Raw genomic sequence first — 18942 nt, forward strand, 5'->3', positions numbered from 1 at the left:
TGCAATCCGTTTTGTCACCAAAGCCCCATATACTACCCACCATTGCGACCTGTACGCTCTCGTTGGCTGGCCCTCGCTTCATACTCGTCGCCAAACCCACTGGCTCCATGTCATCTACAAGACCCTGCTAGGTAAAGTCCCCCCTTATCTCAGCTCGCTGGTCACCATAGCATCTCCCACCTGTAGCACACGCTCCAGCAGGTATATCTCTCTAGTCACCCCCAAAACCAATTCTTTCTTTGGCCGCCTCTCCTTCCAGTTCTCTGCTGCCAATGACTGGAACGGACTACAAAAATCTCTGAAACTGGAAACACTTGTCTCCCTCACTAGCTTTAAGCACCAACTGTCAGAGCAGCTCACAGATTACTGCACCTGTACATAGCCCACCTATAATTTAGCCCAAACAACTACCTCTTTCCCAACTGTATTTAATTTATTTATTTATTTTGCTCCTTTGCACCCCATTATTTTTATTTCTACTTTACACATTCTTCCATTGCTAAACTACCATTCCAGTGTTTTACTTGCTATATTGTATTTACTTTGCCACCATGGCCTTTTTTGCCTTTACCTCCCTTCTCACCTCATTTGCTCACATTGTATATAGACTTGTTTATACTGTATGTTTGTTTTACTCCATGTGTAACTCTGTCGTTGTATCTGTCGAACTGCTTTGCTTTATCTTGGCCAGGTCGCAATTGTAAATGAGAACTTGTTCTCAACTTGCCTACCTGGTTAAATAAAGGTGAAATAAATAAAATCATAGATACAAAGATTCTCTTCAACTGAAAGCGTGTAATTTTCAATTTATACTGACAGTTGAACACAGATAATTAGAATATATGCATAAATTATTTATGATTTGTAAATCGTCATAGATTAAGTACGCCTGATCACATTACCTTGGTGAAAGGCGAAGGACTCTCCTCTTCTATTGGTCTTTTCTGTCCCTTCTTCAGGATAGAGGTGGAGGGGGAAGCTAAGGGGGACCACAACCCCCTGGTCCTGCCACTGCTGGGGCTATGGCCCACCTCCAGCCCCATCACAGCATCCTTCTGCTTGGGTGGAGAGTCTTGGCACAACATGTCTTTAGAGGTACTTGGGTGATGTAGAGGCACTGGGGCTTCGTGAAGGTCAGAGGGCACAAGGGTAAAAGAGTTTAAAGGAGATAGAGCTAGGTCATTATTGGCCATCTGGGTTTCTTCACCCTCCTCTTCACACTCGAGGCCAGATACATTGTCAGTTTTTGCCCTCTCTTGGAGAGGAGTGATATCTTGAATGTTGTCCGCCTGAGGCTCAGTGTGGGTTTCTCTGGTTCCAGTAGAGGTGCTGTCAGCCTCTGGCTGTCCTTCTTTGATAGATGTGTACTGCTCCTTCTGTTGCTCCTCATCTAAGGCTTTGGAACACTGGGCTTGCCCAATAGACCTACCAACATCTTCCAGTTGGTCCTCCTCTAGAACATTGGTAGCAGACTCTGGATGTCTGTTCTCGTGTTCTCCCATCTGCTCCTCGGTCACCTCCTCACTGGAGACAGCGACAGGCTTCAGCCCATCTAAAACCTTCTCTGAGAACTCAGAGACCTGAAGACTCAATTTCTCCTCTGTTGCCTCAGTAGGTGAAGTATCTGTGGGGAGGCCATTGGCAATGGGAGGGGTACATAGTTTGTTTAGTCCATCTTCAGAGATGGCATTTCCTTCAGTGGAAGGCGTGAGAGAGTTGGCCTGCTCAGAGTCATTGAGCAGCTTTCTTTGGATCTGTGTTGGCCTGTCACACTCTAGGTCATCATGGTCACTCTCCTGAGAGGAGACTGTGTTGAAATTCTCTTTGTTTGACCATTTATGTCCACGTTCCTTATTCCGTCGAGACATACACACATCCTGGCTTTTCATATGTTCTAGATCAGGTTCTACTGAAGAGTCCGTCTGTTGAGAAGAAAGCTTAGCATTTTCACTCTCAGCCTTCTCTGGCACAAAGGGGTCAACTGCCTCAACCACACCCCCCATGTCAGTCTCCCTCTGCCCCAGATCTTTCTTAGTTATCACAGGAAGACTTGGAACTAGCACTTCAGGTTTAAGAGAGTTGACAATTTTAAGGGCTTCCTCCACATCCTGTGGAATCTTGACAACTTCTAAGGCCTCACTTGATGGGTTTTGCGAGTCTGACTTTAGAGAAGTTTCAGAACTATCCATTGGGATCTCTTGGTCAGCCCCTGGCTCTGCTGATCCAACTGTAGCCAGAGGGCTTGGAACCGCTCCAGCTGACGTGGGCTTCCGGCCTTTCTGGACATCCTCCCGGGGCTCTGAAGCATCCGACTCAGAGTTCTCCACGTTGGAGCCTAGTAAGGCCTGGGAGGCATTACGCCTTTTAGTCCTTCCACTTCCTTGTAAGGATTCTGTATCTGCCACCTGTGAGTTCTCAGTCTCCATGTTAGGAGTTGGGTTAGGGCTGTTGTTGGCTTTTACCTGCTCCTTTAACATCTTGTTTCTTTTACTGGTTCTGCCCCTGGGCCTCAGCTGGCGGTCTGTTGGACTGGTGGCAGAAGGAGCGACCTGATAATGAGTCTGGCTCTTCTCTGGTGTTGCTGCTGAATCAGTGGCCAAATGCAGGCTTCTTTTGACCTCAGCCACTTCAATGGGAACCTTGCTTCTCCTGCTTGCTCTACCTTGCGACTGGCTGTCTGTTGGAGTGGCTGAAGGTGTGGTTGAAGGTGTAGTCTGAGAGTCAATTTGGCTGAGTAGCTCTGTACCGCCTCTCCTCTTCAGCTTGCCTTTACCCTGTTCTTCTGACTCGGTGACCAATTTACTCCTCCTGCTAGATCTACCCTGTGATTGGCCATCTCCTGTTTGATCAGCAGGAGAGGGTGTGGCAATCTGAGAATCACTTTCGTGCTCAGTAGGATCCTGCTTGTCAACCTCATCGACAAAGTCAACCTCCTCCAAATCACTGAGTGGTTTGCTCTTCCAGCTTGCACTACCCTGTGACTGGCTCTCTTGTTGAGATGGTTTGGCTACATGTGAATCAATTTGGCTCGTCTTTTCCTCCACCTTCTGAGCCCTAATACTCCTTAGTTTCTGCCTGCAATCATCCTCCACTTCCACAGCCAACTTACTCCTCTGACTACATCTACTCTGTGATTGGCTATCATTATCAGAGGCAGAGGGGGTGTCCGTTTGAGAGTCACTTTGACTGAGCTCCTCCTCTGCAACACCTCTCTTTTGTTTGTCTTTGACCAGATCCTCTGATTTGCTGCTCCTTCTACTTGAAACCGTGCTACTCTGTGATTGGCTGTTGATATCAGCAGCAGGTGAAGGCGTGGCCACCTGTGAATTTGATCGGCTCAACTCGCTCTCCTCCTTGTGACTTATTTTTCTCAGCTTGTCTTTTGCACGGTCCTCCACATCAACAGCCAGCTGACTTCTCCTACTGGCTCTACCCTGTGACTGACCGTCTGCTTGACTGACAGGAGAGGGCACCGTCTTTGGTGAATCCATTTGAAACTCTGCCTCTTTGGGTTGAGACTTCCTCCGTTTGTCTTTCTCTTCCCATTCCTCTGCATCTTCTCCTGGTCTCAGTGGCCTGCTCCTCCGCCTTCCGGACCGCCTTGGTTCACCTTGGCTCAGATCGGCCTGGGAACTGGGAGAACCTTCCAGAAGACCTTGAGATTCCTCTTCTTTCTGACTGTTGTTTCCCATTACTACTTCTTCAAATGCAGGAACTAGAACTTCCTCCGGAGTCTGGGTGTCTGGGATGACGTCGTCCTCGTCGGTTTCACTTGTTCTTTTCTCAGCTGGTTTCTCAACCTCAGCTGGCTTTTTGTCTTCTGAAGGTTCAGGTTTCTCTCCCTCATTTTTGGAAGACTGATTCTTGGAGCTTCTACATCTTGCTTGTTCAGTCTCCTGTGAGTCTGTGTCAGCCCCTGCCGGTGGTTCCGGAGAGGAAGCCGCCTGCGCCTGGCCGGCCCCTGCCAGTGGTTCCGGAGAGGAAGCCGCCTGCGCCTGGCTGGCCCCTGCCAGTGGTTCCGGAGAGGAAGCCGCCTGCGCCTGGCCGGCCCCAGCCAGTGGTTCCGGAGAGGAAGCCGCCTGCGCCTGGCCGGCCCCTGCCAGTGGTTCCGGAGAGGAAGCCGCCTGCGCCTGGCCGGCCCCTGCCGGTGGTTCCGGAGAGGAAGCCGCCTGCGCCTGGCCGGCCCCTGCCGGTGGTTCCGGAGAGGAAGCCGCCTGCGCCTGGCTGTTACCCGTCCTGGTGAGGGGGCCTGTAAACGTCACCACGCTGGCAGGACTAGCAGGCTTCCCCTCAGCATACTTCTCCAGAGTGATGAAAGACTGGCGACGACTGTTGGTTTTCTGAGGCGTCCCTGAGACCATGTCAGAGCCACCAGAGACATCAGGGCTGGTGTCCTCTCTGGTCTCCACGGCAGAGTCTTCCTTCAATAAAACATCCTCATTGACATCCTCCTCCATGGAAATGTCTGCAGACTCAGGAAGTAACTCATCAGCAGGCTTCTCCTCTCCCTTTGCAGATTCTGTTGTCTCATTGGTTGGACTGATATATTCCTGGGTATCGTCAGCAACGTCCTCCCCCATTTCCATGTTTTCTTCTGGAACCTGTGAAGAAAAGACCGGAGGAGACATTTATATTTGGGGATTTTCACTTTAATTTGAAGAAAAGGCCTGTTGGCTTTGAAGGCACCCATATGTTTTCAATCAAAAGAAAACCGCTTATTGGGGCAAATAATGAAATTTCAGACCTCGGGGGGGTAAATGTAACAATGAATAGCTTGTGTTGTTAATTTCTCTTTACCTCGGCTTTAACCTCAACATCTTCGGCTTGCTCAACTGCTGGAAATTTGTCACTGTAAAAGAAATGCATGTTTTAAACATTGGGTCCCCCACGAAGCAATCATTCTTTCTTCATAGATTTGTGTTATTCAGTGTAACGGCAGCAGTCAACAACTACTTACAGTGATTCCTCCTGACTCTGTGTGTACTGGGTGAAGACCGTGGTATCAAGGGAAGCATCCAGGTTGTTGTACATGGCAGGAATGTCAACCCTTTCAAATAAAACCCATACACAAGCTTTGTTACTAGAAAGTGAGAAGAAAGAAGCATTTCTATAACTTCTGGTGTATTTTGTCTAAATTAAGGCTCCCTGAGAAAAATAAAAAAGTATTCAAGGGACTTTGTGGTTAAATAAAGATAGCTGATTTGCTTGAAACTGACCTTTTGGTTCTCTTGACCTCTTTCTGGTGCTCGGTGAGGACTCTCTCCTTGGTCTCGGGGGGGATGAACACAAAGTCTATAGAGGCCTGCTCCTCCAGTTCCTCTCTACGAGGCGGCTTGGGAGAGCCAAAGTCCAGCTTCATCTGTTGGGGAGGGAATACAAGTCATCTCCAATATGTAAATAAGAAAATAATAAATTTCTAATCACTTCCACATTGTGGTTGCTACCATAATCCTGAATGAATCGTGAATAATGATAGAAAGTTAAGACGCAGATATCATACCCCCCAAGACATGCTAACCTCTCACCATTACAATAACAGGGGGGTATGATATTTATGCCTCTAACTTTCTCACTAATCATTATTCACGATTCATTCAGGATTATGTCTAATAGTAGAAACCAAATTAATGTAGAAGTGTTTAGAAACATTCTCTTATTTATAATAAAAGTGAATCCGAAGTGCTGGAGTACAGAGCCAAAACCAATTGTCAATAACCCAATACCTTTGGAGCTCGCTGTATATGAAAGCTACCTATCTTAACTACTCAAACTGGCACTGTGATAACAGCCAATTTATAAAGGGCTTCAATAAATGTGATTGGTGGGTTCGGAGAATAGAGAACTAAATAAAACTGGTCCTTACCGAGACAGGCTTGGATGTCTTGGAGCTCCTGTCCATCTCTCCAACCCTCACCAGTAGAGAATCTCTCTTCACCCCAGGAGTCACCTGCACTCCACTCACCTTGGTCTCCAGCTGAGAGCTCTCACTCTGCACACACACCCAGAACATAATCCAGAGATTAGTATACCTTTCTGCTTAGATTTGACTTATTCAACAGGGAAAACACTCACTGAGTACTGTTCACTGAGTTCATCTGGAACTTCAACAGACTGAAAGCCAGGTAGGAGGATAGGAGTGTTCTGCTTCACCTGGCTCAACACTGGCCTGGAAACAGAAAGAAGCACGAGCAAACATGATTAGTCCAGACCTAGATTAAGCCGAACACTTAATGAAAACCTGATCATTAGTTTAGGTCCAGACCTAGATCAAGCCTAATGCTGACCTAAAACACTTTTAATGGATATAAACAAAACATTATTTGGCTCAAACTTTAACTTCTAAATGTAGATTCTTACTTGAGTTCTTCTGGGTAGACGAGGACCAAAGCGTTAGCGAAGGTTGCGTTCCAGAACTGTGTGACGAGGGAGCGGATGTGCTTTCGCCGGTGGAGGAACAGGACACAGAGCAGGGGGGACAGCAGGGACAGCAGCTCATCATCATAGGCCAGGGCGGAACATGTCTGCAGGCAGCCCAACAAATCAACCAGGAGCTTCTCCAGCTGGAAGAACGGGGACACGACCACCCAGACAAAAAGGATTGGTTAAAGAGCTGAAGCTTGCAAAGAAAGCATAGCCAATACTTCTATAATATTAGTGCAGTAGTTTATATAGAGAAACATTTCAAATCAAATCTTAATTTTCACATGCACTGAATACTGTAAGGTGTAGACCTTACAGTGAACTTAGTGACTGTACATTTGTTTATCCCATGTGTAACTCTTTGCATTGCTTTATCTCGGCCAGGTCGCAGTTGTAAATTAGAACTTATTTTTATCTGGCCTACCGGGTTAAATAAAGGTGGGGGAAAAATGCTTACTTACAAGCCCTTAACCAACAATGCAGATCAAGAATTAGAGTTAAGAAAATATGTACTAAATAGAAAGTAACAAAAACAACGAGGTTATATACAGGGGGTACCAGTACCGAGTCAATGTGTGGGGGTACAGGTTAAGCTGTTAAGGAGACGTTTGGACAAAAAGAAAATGGTAAACATTTGAACACACCTTTGCTCCAAGACTTGAGGTGGATTTCGGCTGCTCATTTGGAGTCCTCCCAGGCTGCTCATAGAGGGCTGTGAGGGGCAGTGTGAGAGAGGCCAGGGCCTCCTGGATGGCTGTAGCCAGGGCCAGATTAGAGAACAGGGTAGAGAGGATGGAGACCAGGGCCAGGCCTGTACCCTCAGGGACAGTCTCAGGAGCCTCAACAGCATTAAAGGCCTCCAGGGCCTGGACCAGCAGGGTCTGGAAGGTAGACAGGTTCCCAAGGGCTTTGCTTTTCTTACGCACCCAGGCCAGAGGGGTGTGGGGAGCTGGAAGGGACAGGAAGGTAAGCAAGGCCACTCATGCATACAAAGGATTTCTTTGGCTAAAAGCTTCTGCTTAATGAGATATCTATCTATAGATCGCTTACATTTCATCTTCTGTTGAAACTGTGAAGTGTAGGGAGAGAAGTCAGAACTCTCAACGATGACCAGGAGGATGTTAGCAACAGCATCCAACATTGACGGAACCTGGAAAAGAATCATAATACAATCAATGAATCTGAACAATGAAAACTATTGTGCAGCAGTAGAATCAATCACAGCGGAGTCAATCACCACCTTCCGGAGACACCTGAAACCCCACCTCTTTAAGGAATACCTAGGATAGGATAAAGTAATCCTTCTCACCCCCCCCCCCCTTAAAAGATTTAGATGCACTATTGTAAAGTGGCTGTTCCACTGGATGTCATAAGGTGAACGCACCAATTTGTAAGTCGCTCTGGATAAGAGCGTCTGCTAAATGACTTAAATGTAAATGTAATGTTAAATGTAATATTCTTATTCAAAGGGCTAACAATCCCAGTAAATTAGATGCGTTTGTACAGTAAGCTCTCTCCGCTCACCCTCAGGGCCGTCATGTCCAATAGGGCAGCCATTTTGCCACACAGCTCCTCACAGCAGACATTCTCCTCGGCCGTGGCCACAAGGGCAGAGCAGCAGGCAAACACCTTATACAGCCTGGACCACGTACCCAGCATGGACTTCTGGGTCACCTACAGAGGAAAGGCAGCATAATCAGTGTTTGAGATTGACCAATGGGGCTTATGTTTGTCCTATTTTGAAATGGAAATGTGCTTTTTGCAAATTCCAACTCTCCCTGAGACACCCTCGGAGAGCAGGGCCATGACCAGGGTCTGCCATTATCAACACCGACCCTGAAGAAATTAGGGTTAAGTGCCTTACTCAAGGGCACATCGGAACAAGCAACCTTTCGGTTACTGGACCATTTCCCCAAACTCGGTCCTCGGGACCCCAAGGGGTGCACGTTTTGTTTTTTCCCCCTAGTATTACACCGCTTATTCAAATAATCAACTCAACATCAAGCATTGATCATTTGAATCAGCTGTGTAGTGCTAGGGGGAAAAAAATAAACATGCACTCCTTGGGGTCCCAAGGACCGAGTTCTGAAAACCCTGCTCAAGTCGCTAGGCTACCAGGCGCCCTTGCAGTGGGACAGCACATATTTTATCATCAAATCCTCCTGCATCCCAAATAACTACTCTACTGATCAAAATATGCAAAGCACTGAATTCATTCAGTCGCCAACTATAGAAAATCCTATTGCATGGCAATCCACGTAATCTCTGAGACTCACATGTGGCAGGGCGTTGCCAGGTAGCAGGTGTGTGATGGGGAACATCAGGGCAGTGTGAACAGCACTGAAGTTGTGCTCCAGAGCATCCCCTTGGTTCACCTCATTGGTCTGACAGGGAGGGAGAAAAACCTTATTAAAACCAATATCCATAGCAAATCTCGATTTGTGAAACACATAGGTTAATAATAATTATAATAGTAGTTTGTGTCCACTTGGTGAAATTGGTCTTGCATCTCAACAAACTAGTACCATATTCAGTGCAGTTACAGGACATGTATTTACAGTGTCCACTTCATACCTGTGTGATGGTAACAGTCAGTGGGTTGACCACCACACTCCACATCCTCCACAGCTGTTCCTTATTCCCCAGAGTCCCCGCGCTGCGCCCCACCGCCCCCAGGACCGCCTCCCCAAATGCCAGAGGGGACGTGAGGCCGGAGAGACCACAGCTCACTAGGGTCTCTAAACACAGGAAAAACCTGCGGGGGTGCAGAGACAACTCAAATAGGACAGGAACAAGATACTTTTTTTTGTTGTTCACATAGTGTATGTGGACACCCCTTCAAATGAGTGGATTTGGCTGTTTCAGCTACACCCATTACTGACAGATGTATACAATCGAGCACAGAACCATACAATCGGCAGTAGAAAGGCACGTACTGAACAGCTCAGTTTGTCAAATCTTTGCCCTGCAAGAACGTCCCCGGTCAACTGCAAGTGCTGTTATTGTGAAGTAGGAACATATTGGAGCAACAACGGCTCAGCTGTGAAGTGGCAGTCCACACAAGCTCACAGAACGGGAACACCAACTGCTGAAGCGTAAATTTTTTTTTTTTTTTTTTTTTTAAAGTCTGTCCTCGGATGCAACACAGACTAACGAGTTCCAAACTGTCTCTGGAAGCAACGTCAGCACAAGAACGATTCGTCTGGAGTTGAATGAAATGGGTTTTCATGGCCGAGCACACAAGCCTAAGATAATCATACGCAATGCCAAGCGTTGGCTGGAGTAGTGTAAAGCCATGGGCCTCTGGAGCAGTAGAAACACGTCCTCTGGAGTGATGAATCACGCCTCACCATCGGCAGTCTAATGGACGAATCTGGGTTTGGCGGATGCCAGGAGAACGCTACCTGCCCCAATGCATAGTGCCAACTGTAAAGTTTGGTGGAGGAGGAATAATGGTCTGGGGCTGTTTTTCTTGGTTTGGGCTAGGCTCCTTAGTTCCAGTGATGGGAAATCTGGATGCTACAGCATACAATGACATTCAAATCAAATGTCATTTGTCACGTGACGAATACAACAGGTGTAGTAGACCTTACAGTGAAATGCTTACTTACAGGCCCTTAACAACACAGTTAAGAAAAATATGTGTTAAAGAAAGTATTTACTAAAATAAACTGTACAAATATATACATATTTTTTATAATTAAAGAGCAACAAAATAACAGTAGCGAGGCTATATACAGGGGGTATTAGTACAGAGTCAATGTGGTTGAGGTAATATGTACAGGTTAGTTGAGGTAATATGTACATGCAGGTTGAGGTAAAGTGGCTATGCATAGATAATAAAAACAGTAGCAGCAGCATAAAAATGGGGCTGGGGGGTTCAATGAAAATAGTCTGGGTAGCCATTTGATTAGCTGTTCAGCAGTCTTATGGCTTGGGGGGTAGAAGCTGTTAAGAAGCCTTTTTGGTCCTATACTTGGTGCTCCGGTACTGCTTGCCGTGCGGTAGCAGAGAGAACAGTCTATGACAAGGGTGGCTGGAGTATTTGGCCATTTTTAAGGCCTTCCTCTGACACGCCTGGTATAGAGGTCCTGGATGGCAGGAAGCTTGGCACCAGTGACGTACTGGGCCGTACGCACTACCCTCTGTAGTGCCTTGCAGTTGGAGGCCAAGCAGTTGCCATACCAGGCAGTGACGCAACCATGCTCTTGATGGTGCAGCTGTAGAATTTTTTGAGGATCTGAGGACCCATGCCAAATCTTTTCAGTCTCCTGAGGGGGAATAGGTGTTATCGTGCCCTCTTCAGATTCTAGACGATTCTGTACTTCCAACTTTGTGGCAACAGTTTGGGGAAGGCCCTTTCCTGTTTCAGCAAGACAACACCCCCGTGCACAAAGCGAGGTCCATACAGAAATGGTTTGTCGAGATCAATGTGGAAGAACTTGACTGGCCTGCACAGAGCCCTGAACTCAACCCCATCAAACAGCTTTGGGATGAATTGGAACGCAGACTAGGAGCCAGGCCTAATCACCCAACATCAGTTCCTGACCTCACTAATGCTCTTGTAGCTGAATAAGTCCCCGCAGCAATGTTCCAACATCTAGTGGAACGCCTTCCCAGAAGAGTGGGGGATGTTATTGCAGCAAAAGGGGGACCATCTCCATATGAATGCCCATGGTTTTGAAGATGTTCGACAAGCAGATGTCCACATACTTTTGTAGTGTCCCATGTGGCTCAGTTGGTAGAGCATGGCGCTTGCAACACCAGGGTTGTGGGTTTGATTCCCACAGGGGACCAGTATTAACAAATATGAAAGTGTATGCACTCACGTAAGTCGCTCTGGATAAGCGCGTCTGTGAAATGACAAATGTAGTGTGCGATGGGTTTTGCCTACCTTCCTGAATGAGAGTCATTATGGATAAGATGACTAATATGTAAATATATTCCCAAGCATAGGAACACACTGGGATACTCCGTTCTATGTATTCTTCAGATTCACTACATATTCTATGCACACTGTCCATAATGTCTACACATCCCACACACAGAACTCAGACATCGTCCGTCCTTATATTTCTTCATTCAATATTTTTTTAAATATTTTTTTAACTTTTTAATATTCGTGTGTGTAAATTTTGCTACACCCGCAATAACATCCACGACCAATAACATTTGATTTGACTAATGCTGGTTGCAAAAAAATCAAGGAACAATTATTTTAGTTTCTGATTTGTTTCTGGTTGGACAGAGGAAAAGAACCGACCTCTCATCTTCTACGAACCCTCCCACCAGACTGCTGTTGTAGAACAGGAGAATCAGGAACAGAGCCGGGGTTCCCTGGGGGCAGAAATGGAGGAGTAAGAGAAGAGACCAAGTAACCACACCAGGCCAAGGACCACACAGCATTCAGAACACTAATTGAGGAACAGACATTTCCTAAGAGCCCCATATCAAAGACTGCAGGATGTTAATTTACACTGCCCTAGAGAATACATCTTTATAGAGCAGGTTACAGGGTTGTCATCCCTATGGCATCATAAGTGTCTACAGCCATGTATCAACTAAAATCATGAACCTTCTACATTTCAGCTTTCATGGGTCCGATTTATTTCAGATTTATCATTTGCAACAGAGGACAGAGCCAGAACTAGCAGGGAGCGACTGGATGGACAGATTGTATTTAAATGTAAATGATGTAACCCAATGTCCAGGAAGAGAGAAGCTAGACACTCACGTTCAAAAGATCCATTTTGCCCACTTGGTAAGAGGCAGATCCCAGTATCCTTTGAGGGATACCCTTCACTGTCATTTCCAGCAGACTCTGCATACAGAGAAACAAGGGAAAGAATACAAGGAAAGGGTTAAACAGGCTTAAATAAACAAAGAGGAGCATTTTAGGACATTGAGTTCCTCAATGCAACATGAACCACTAACACAGGCTAGCAGCAGACAAGCAGACATGTTTGAAGAATAGAGATAGGTCTTACCAGAGCCCTGTGTGCAGGGAGGGCCTCTGAGGAGATGATGCTCTGTAGAGCCTGTAGCAACAGGGGGAGGAGCTCAGAGCCCTGGCGCTCTTTCTTATGGCCAGCTGTCACATAACAAAGGTACAAGGGACAGGAGGATAGACGTTTGAAGACACCAGGGCGTTTTCTCAAGTCGCCTTTCCTCAATTCCTCACATCCACACTCCGAGCCACCTCAAAACGCATTGGCGGAAAAGGTCATCGAACACATTTTGAACAGTAGAAACTAAACATAGAAAATAATTTCTGTCATTTCTTTGAATGGTCATTACTGGGGACTGGCCCCTCAGATTTCATTCCTCGTCAGTGGTTCCAAACCCGAAGGTCCGGTCAGACTTAAACTGACGACAGTGGGGTTGGACCTGCGGTGGGGGAGGCTTGGGTCTTTCAGCTCCAACACCTGACAGACAAGACCCAGGCCCAGCTGTGGTACTCTGTGTGGGGCCGCAGGGCTGACCCATGGCAGGAAGGGTCAGCCAACTGAGCAGCAGCCACAGAACATTGACCATTTTTAGCTGACTAAATGAAGATGAGTGAGGTTAAACTGTACGGCGTTAATTATCCAGCAGAGTGGGGCACGCAGCTTGGGGCTCCATCACTCCTATATTCCAGTAATAGCACATTTTCACTGGTCAACTTATCACCAAACCCTTACATTTGTTGAATTAGCTGTGCCAGTGTTACAATACATGAAGTAAGTAGAACGGCTGGGGACGCTGTAGGAGAGGATTGAGAAACACTTAGGAGGAGTTAGCCAAGGCTGAAACTAACAGACGAGTGACTTAGGTTAGTGTTTCCTGGACGGCCTGCAGGCTTACATCATGATGGGGTTTATTCTGTAACTCTAATCACTAACAGGCCCTCCACTTTTTAACAGCATGCAATCTGTTCTGTGGGGGGTGATGTGGTTGACTTTGGCTGGTACTCACCAGCATCAATCGTTGTGATTACGAAACTGACAAGGTTCCTCCATATAAGGGCAAGCAAGGCATCTGCAGGGGAGAGAAAACACGCAAGTCACCCCACATGAAGTGGCCGTCATTCAAACCCCTACGCATGCACTTCTACACAAAACACACAATTCTTCCTTCCAACTCCCTCTACCCCACGCAGTGACTCTCAGAAACTGTTTCCAATCACTCGTCCATGTGAGGGAGCCTCTCTAAGCTAGCAAGTCATGCCAGAGCTATCCTATCCCCTTTGTGGCGAGAGCACTGAGCATGAACACGCACATCTCTAGAGGCTGGCGCCTCGGCTCCTGGAGGAAGGCCAGCTGAAGTCATTTTCATTGTAGCACAATAACCTTGATCCTGTGAATAGGTTTGTTCTTTTAGTTGCTCATTCCTACAGAACATTTAAATTACACTAGACAGGGTAACTATGAGAGGATTATAGTATACCACTACATCAGAGGTGGGATTTGGGCTCCTACAATGTGAATGGTATAGGAGAGTCTGAAATGGTTGTTTTTCATAGTGGCAGGAAGTTAGGCCTACATGTTTCCTAACTGGACTACAGGGGATTTGTGCCCTCTTCCCAACTAGCTGCCTGGCAGTGGAAGAACCTGATACACACTCCGAGGCTGGCTCTGAACATGTTTGGAATAGTCATAGCCATTATGGCTGCCATAGAGCCTATGCTAATATCAGTTGCAGTGAGATATTTGAGAGCAGGTAGGTACCTGGGGCATCTTTGCCGATGCAGATGAAGCTGTCGCGGACTGCGGAGATAAGCAAAGAGCCGTGCTTGGTGAAGGAGGGGGGGCTGGACAGGAAGGGGTGAACCAGAGGTTCTGCCAAAACAATACAGGAGAGTCATTTCAGAGAACCAGGCAAGCCGTTTCCAACTGGAACATATTTATCTGATGCATAAATCGTTTATTTAAATTGTATTTATTAACTAGGCAAGTCAGTGAAGGACAAATTCTTATTTACAATGAGGACCTAGAAAAGGCAAAAGGCCTCCTGCGGGGACGGTGGATTAAAAATACAATACAAATATAGGACAGAACACATCACAACAAGAGACACCACAACATAAAGAGACCTAAGACAACATAGCAAGGCAGCAACACATGACAACAGCATGGTAGCAACGCAACATGGTAGTAGCACAAAATATGATACAAACATTATTGGGCACAGACACCACCACAAAGGGCAAGAAGGTAGAGTCAACAATACATCACACAAAGCAGCCACAACTATCAGTAAGTGTGTCCATGATTGAGTCTTTGAATGAAGAGATTGAGATAAAACTGTCCAGTTTGAGTGTATTGTTGCAGCTCGTTCCAGTCGCTAGCTGCAGAGAACTGAAAAGAGGAGCGACCCAGGGATGTGTGTGCTTTGGGGACCTTTAACAGAATGTGACTGTTGTATGTGGAGGATGAGAGCTGCAGTAGGTAGAGAGGGGAGTGAGGCCTAGGTTTACTGTAAAGGCATTGGCATGTGTGAAAGGTGTGTGTCATCCAGCTACAATACAATGTTGTCTCCACCTTCTTGCCCTTTGTGCCATTGTCTGTGCCCAATAATGCTTGTACCCTGTTTTGTGTTGCTGCCATGCTGTGTCGTCTTAGGTCTCTCTTTTTGTAGTGTTCTCTCGTCGTAATGCATGTTTTGTCCTATATTTATAATCCCAGCCGCCGTCCCCGCCAAAGGCTTTTTGCCAGGCCGTCATTGTAAATAAGAATTTGTTCTTAACTGACTTGCCTAGTTAAATAAAAGTAAAAAAATATCAGAAGTTTACATACACTTAGTTTGGGGTCATTAAAACTTGTTTTTCATCCACTCCACAAATTTCTTGTTAACAAACTATAGTTCTGGCATGTTGGTTAGGACATCTACTTTGTGCATGACACAAGTAATTTTTCCAACAATTGTTTACAGACAAATTATTTCACTTATAAATTCACTGTATCACAATTCCAGTGGGTCAGAAGTTTACATACACTAAGTTGACTGTGCCTTTAAACAGCTTAAATTCCAGAAAATGACGACATGGCTTTAGAAGCTTCTGATAGGCTGATTGACATCATTTGAGTCAATTGGAGGTGTACCTGTGGATGTATTTCAAGGCCTACCTTCAAACTCACTGCCTTTTTGCTTGACATCTTGGGAAATCAAAAGAAATCATCCAAGACTTCAGAGAAAAAAATTGTAGACCTCCACAAGTCCGGTACATCCTTGGGAGCAATTTCCAAATCCCTGAAGGTACCACATTCATCTGTACATACAATAGTACGCAAGTATAAACACCATGGGACCACGCAGCAGTCATACTGCTCAGGAAGGAGATGCGTTCTGTATCCTAGAGATGAACGTACTTTGGTGCGAAAAGTGGAAATCAAATCCAGAACAGCAACAAAGGACCTTGTGAAGATGCCGAGGAAACAGTTTTTTCTTTTTTTAAGCATCTACAGTGGGGCAAAAAAGTATTTAGTCAGCAACCAATTGTGCAGGTTCTTCCACTTAAAAAGATGAGGCCTGTAATTTTCATCATAGGTACACCAGTTGGTGACTGGTGCACTTCACAAAATAGATGGCATCATGAGGTAGGAACATTATGTGGATATATTGAAGCAACATCAAGACATCAGTCAGGAAGTTCAAGCTTGGCTGCAAATGGGTCTTCCAAATGGACAATGACCCCAAGCATACTTCCAAACTTGTGGCAAAATGGCTTAAGGACAACAAAGTCAAGGTATTGGAGTGGCCATGACAAAGCCCTGACCTCAATCCCATAGAAAATGTGTGGGCAGAACTGAAAAAGCATGTGCTAGCAAGGCGGCATACAAACCTGACTCAGTTACACAAGCTCTGTCAGGAAGAATGGTCCAAAAAATAAAGGCAATGATACCAAATACTAATTGAGTGTATGTAAACTTTTGACCCACTGGGAATGTGACGAAAGAAATAAAAGCTGAAATAATTCTCTACTATTATTCTGACATTTCACATTCTTAAAATAAAGTGATGATCCTAACTGACCTAAGACAGGGAATTTTTACTAGGATTAAATGTCAGGAATTGTGAAAAACTGAGTTTAAATGTATTTGGCAAAGGTCTATGTAAAACTTCGACTTCAACTGTATATATAAAACATTTACAAACATCACTGAGTACTGATTAACGACTGAGGCTGTGACATCATTACATGAACAATTTAGCTCTTAACTTCTTGGTGACAGGGGGTTAATCAATATTTTCATGTCCGGATGAAATGCGTGCCCAAATTCAACTGCCTGCTACTCATCCCCAGAAGATAAGATATGCATATTATTAGTATATTTTGATAGAAACTTCAGAGTGTTTTCTAAAACAGTTTGAATCATGTCTGTGAGTATAACAGAACTTATGTAGCAGACAAAACATTCCAATTTTTGTTTTGTTTTTTAGGTCACTCTTTTCAATGTGTTTTCATTGGGAATCCAGATTTCTAAAAGGGACCTTCTTGCAGTTCCTACCGCTTCCACTGGATGTCACCAGTCTTTACAAATTGGTTGAGGTTTTTCCTTTGTGTAATGAAGAAGCCCGGTTCAAAACGAGGGTCACTTCAAGTGTACTGTTAGATAGAGCCGCGTGACCAGAAAGGTAGCGTCAGTTTGTTTTCTTCCTGTATTGAACACAGAACACAGATCATCCCGTCTTCAATTTGATCGATTATTTACGTTAAAAAAATAATTTTGTTGTTGTAATTGTAATACAAAAGTAGTTTGAAATGTTTTGGCTAAGTTTTACAGGTAACTTTTGAGATATTTTGTAGTCACGTTGCGCAAGTTGAAACCGGTGTTTTTCTGGATCGAATGCGCCAAATAAATGGACATTTTGGATATATATCGACAGAATTAATCAAACAAAAGGACCATTTGTGATGTTTATGGGACATATTGGAGTGCCAACAGAAGAAGCTCAAAGGTAAGGCATGATTTATATGTCTGCATTTTGTGTTGAACCTGCAGGGTTGAAATATGTTCTTTCTCTTTTTTACAGAGGTGCTATCCTCAGATAATAGCATCGTTTGCTTTCGCCGAAAAGCCTTTTTGAAATCTGACATGTTGGCTGGATTCACAACACGTGTAGCTTTAATTTGGCATCTTACATGTGTGATTTCTATACTAATTTAATTGAATTTGGCACTCTGCATTTTCTCTGGCTTTTGGCCAAGTGGGACGCTACCGTCCCACATATCCCAGAGAGGTTTACCAGAGCGACTTCGTTCAGTGCATTCAACTAAAGTAGGTAAAACCATCACGTCTCTCACCCAGGCTGAGCGTCAGTTGGTTCTTGGCAGCGGCGGCGGTGACCTCTGACCCCATGAAGTAGTGCAGCAGCATCTCTAATCCCAGCAGCTGTATAGAGGGGTAGGCCTGGCCCGCCACCACACTGCAGTTCAGGCTCAAACGAGGCATCACCGTAGGGCTGGAGAAGGCTGGGGCACCTGGTGGGGCGGGGGACAGAGCAACAAAGGTGAACAAATTCCGTTATCAATTAAAAAGTGACATTTAGAACATTTTTACATCCAACGTTTCCACAATTATCTGGTGGCACTTTTCAGGTAAATCCAAGAAGACCATTCAAGAGAGCTTTTCTATGTTCTGCATTCTAGGCAAGAGAATTATATAATGAAATGACATACTTGTATCACACATGCATGCCAATTATGAGAACAAACAGCTAGAAGCAGTCAATGTTCCATAGTACTAGCAAAGTACTAAGAGAAAAGACAATGGAAGACAGTAAGACATGAATAGTTGTAGGTATAGTGGTCCCCACAGTAAGACTACCAGTTTTATGTGTACTGGTCCCCACAGCACTGTTCTGAATGGAGCTCCGGGCTGGTGTAGTTGGGAAGGCAGAGTCAGTGCCCAGGGTGCACTGGAGGAGAGGAACACCAACCTGACAACACCAAGACTATTTGTCAGCAACACAAGACAGCTCTCGAGCAGGCCATTTCCAATCACAAAACAAAGATTAACGCTCTATCCACCTCTCACACAAGATGACAATTTATGACAAGATCGAATCTCAAACTTAATTTCAATTACATTTTATAATGGGCCTAATTTATTAACTTAATCTCGTTCCTTAATAACAAATCCTGCTTGGATTCTGAATGCATCAAGTCATGTTTGATAATTCGGCATACACGTAACAAAACACTTTATAGGCATTTTTCCGCAAAAACATTCAAACGGACACATAATATCAAACCAATACAAATGAAAATCCCTTTTTGTACCTGTTCAAAGTGTGCAGGCAGGTTGGGTCCCAGTTTGACCACCAGGTACCACCAGACCTCCAGCTTGGTGAGCAGCAGGGCCTCAGTCCTCACCTGGATGGAGCGGAGGGGCTGCAGCAGCAACTTTAGCCGCTTGGCACTGCACAGGATCTCTACAGCACGGGAGATAGGTCAGTCAATCACTTTACAAAGAATCTGACACTATACAGTCTACTCTAATCCGAGTAAGTGTTCTCTACAGCAAAGAGTGCATGAAGAGA

At 45.3% G+C, this 18942-nt stretch overlaps 1 protein-coding gene across 2 annotated transcripts in view; it reads right to left on the reverse strand.

The window, feature by feature from the left end:
• Nucleotides 1–18942, reverse strand: part of LOC115130157 (telomere-associated protein RIF1-like) — a 33406-nt gene that overhangs the window by 6027 nt on the left and 8437 nt on the right. For both annotated transcript variants that reach the window (XM_029660987.2, XM_029660977.2), the window contains exons 9-28: nucleotides 18683–18834; nucleotides 18228–18339; nucleotides 17705–17881; nucleotides 14127–14237; nucleotides 13375–13437; nucleotides 12408–12511; nucleotides 12155–12241; nucleotides 11684–11757; nucleotides 8995–9175; nucleotides 8697–8804; nucleotides 7945–8094; nucleotides 7471–7570; nucleotides 7065–7369; nucleotides 6358–6560; nucleotides 6073–6166; nucleotides 5864–5989; nucleotides 5217–5359; nucleotides 4958–5047; nucleotides 4798–4849; nucleotides 903–4601 (exon numbers count right to left, since the gene is read on the reverse strand). In XM_029660987.2, the coding sequence (XP_029516847.2) occupies nucleotides 903–4601; nucleotides 4798–4849; nucleotides 4958–5047; nucleotides 5217–5359; nucleotides 5864–5989; nucleotides 6073–6166; nucleotides 6358–6560; nucleotides 7065–7369; nucleotides 7471–7570; nucleotides 7945–8094; nucleotides 8697–8804; nucleotides 8995–9175; nucleotides 11684–11757; nucleotides 12155–12241; nucleotides 12408–12511; nucleotides 13375–13437; nucleotides 14127–14237; nucleotides 17705–17881; nucleotides 18228–18339; nucleotides 18683–18834 (6131 nt within the window). The remainder of the gene's footprint in view (nucleotides 1–902; nucleotides 4602–4797; nucleotides 4850–4957; nucleotides 5048–5216; nucleotides 5360–5863; nucleotides 5990–6072; nucleotides 6167–6357; nucleotides 6561–7064; nucleotides 7370–7470; nucleotides 7571–7944; nucleotides 8095–8696; nucleotides 8805–8994; nucleotides 9176–11683; nucleotides 11758–12154; nucleotides 12242–12407; nucleotides 12512–13374; nucleotides 13438–14126; nucleotides 14238–17704; nucleotides 17882–18227; nucleotides 18340–18682; nucleotides 18835–18942) is intronic.

The sequence above is a fragment of the Oncorhynchus nerka genome, linkage group LG1 (genome assembly GCF_034236695.1).
Source record: "Oncorhynchus nerka isolate Pitt River linkage group LG1, Oner_Uvic_2.0, whole genome shotgun sequence".
NCBI classification, from domain to species: domain Eukaryota; kingdom Metazoa; phylum Chordata; class Actinopteri; order Salmoniformes; family Salmonidae; genus Oncorhynchus; species Oncorhynchus nerka.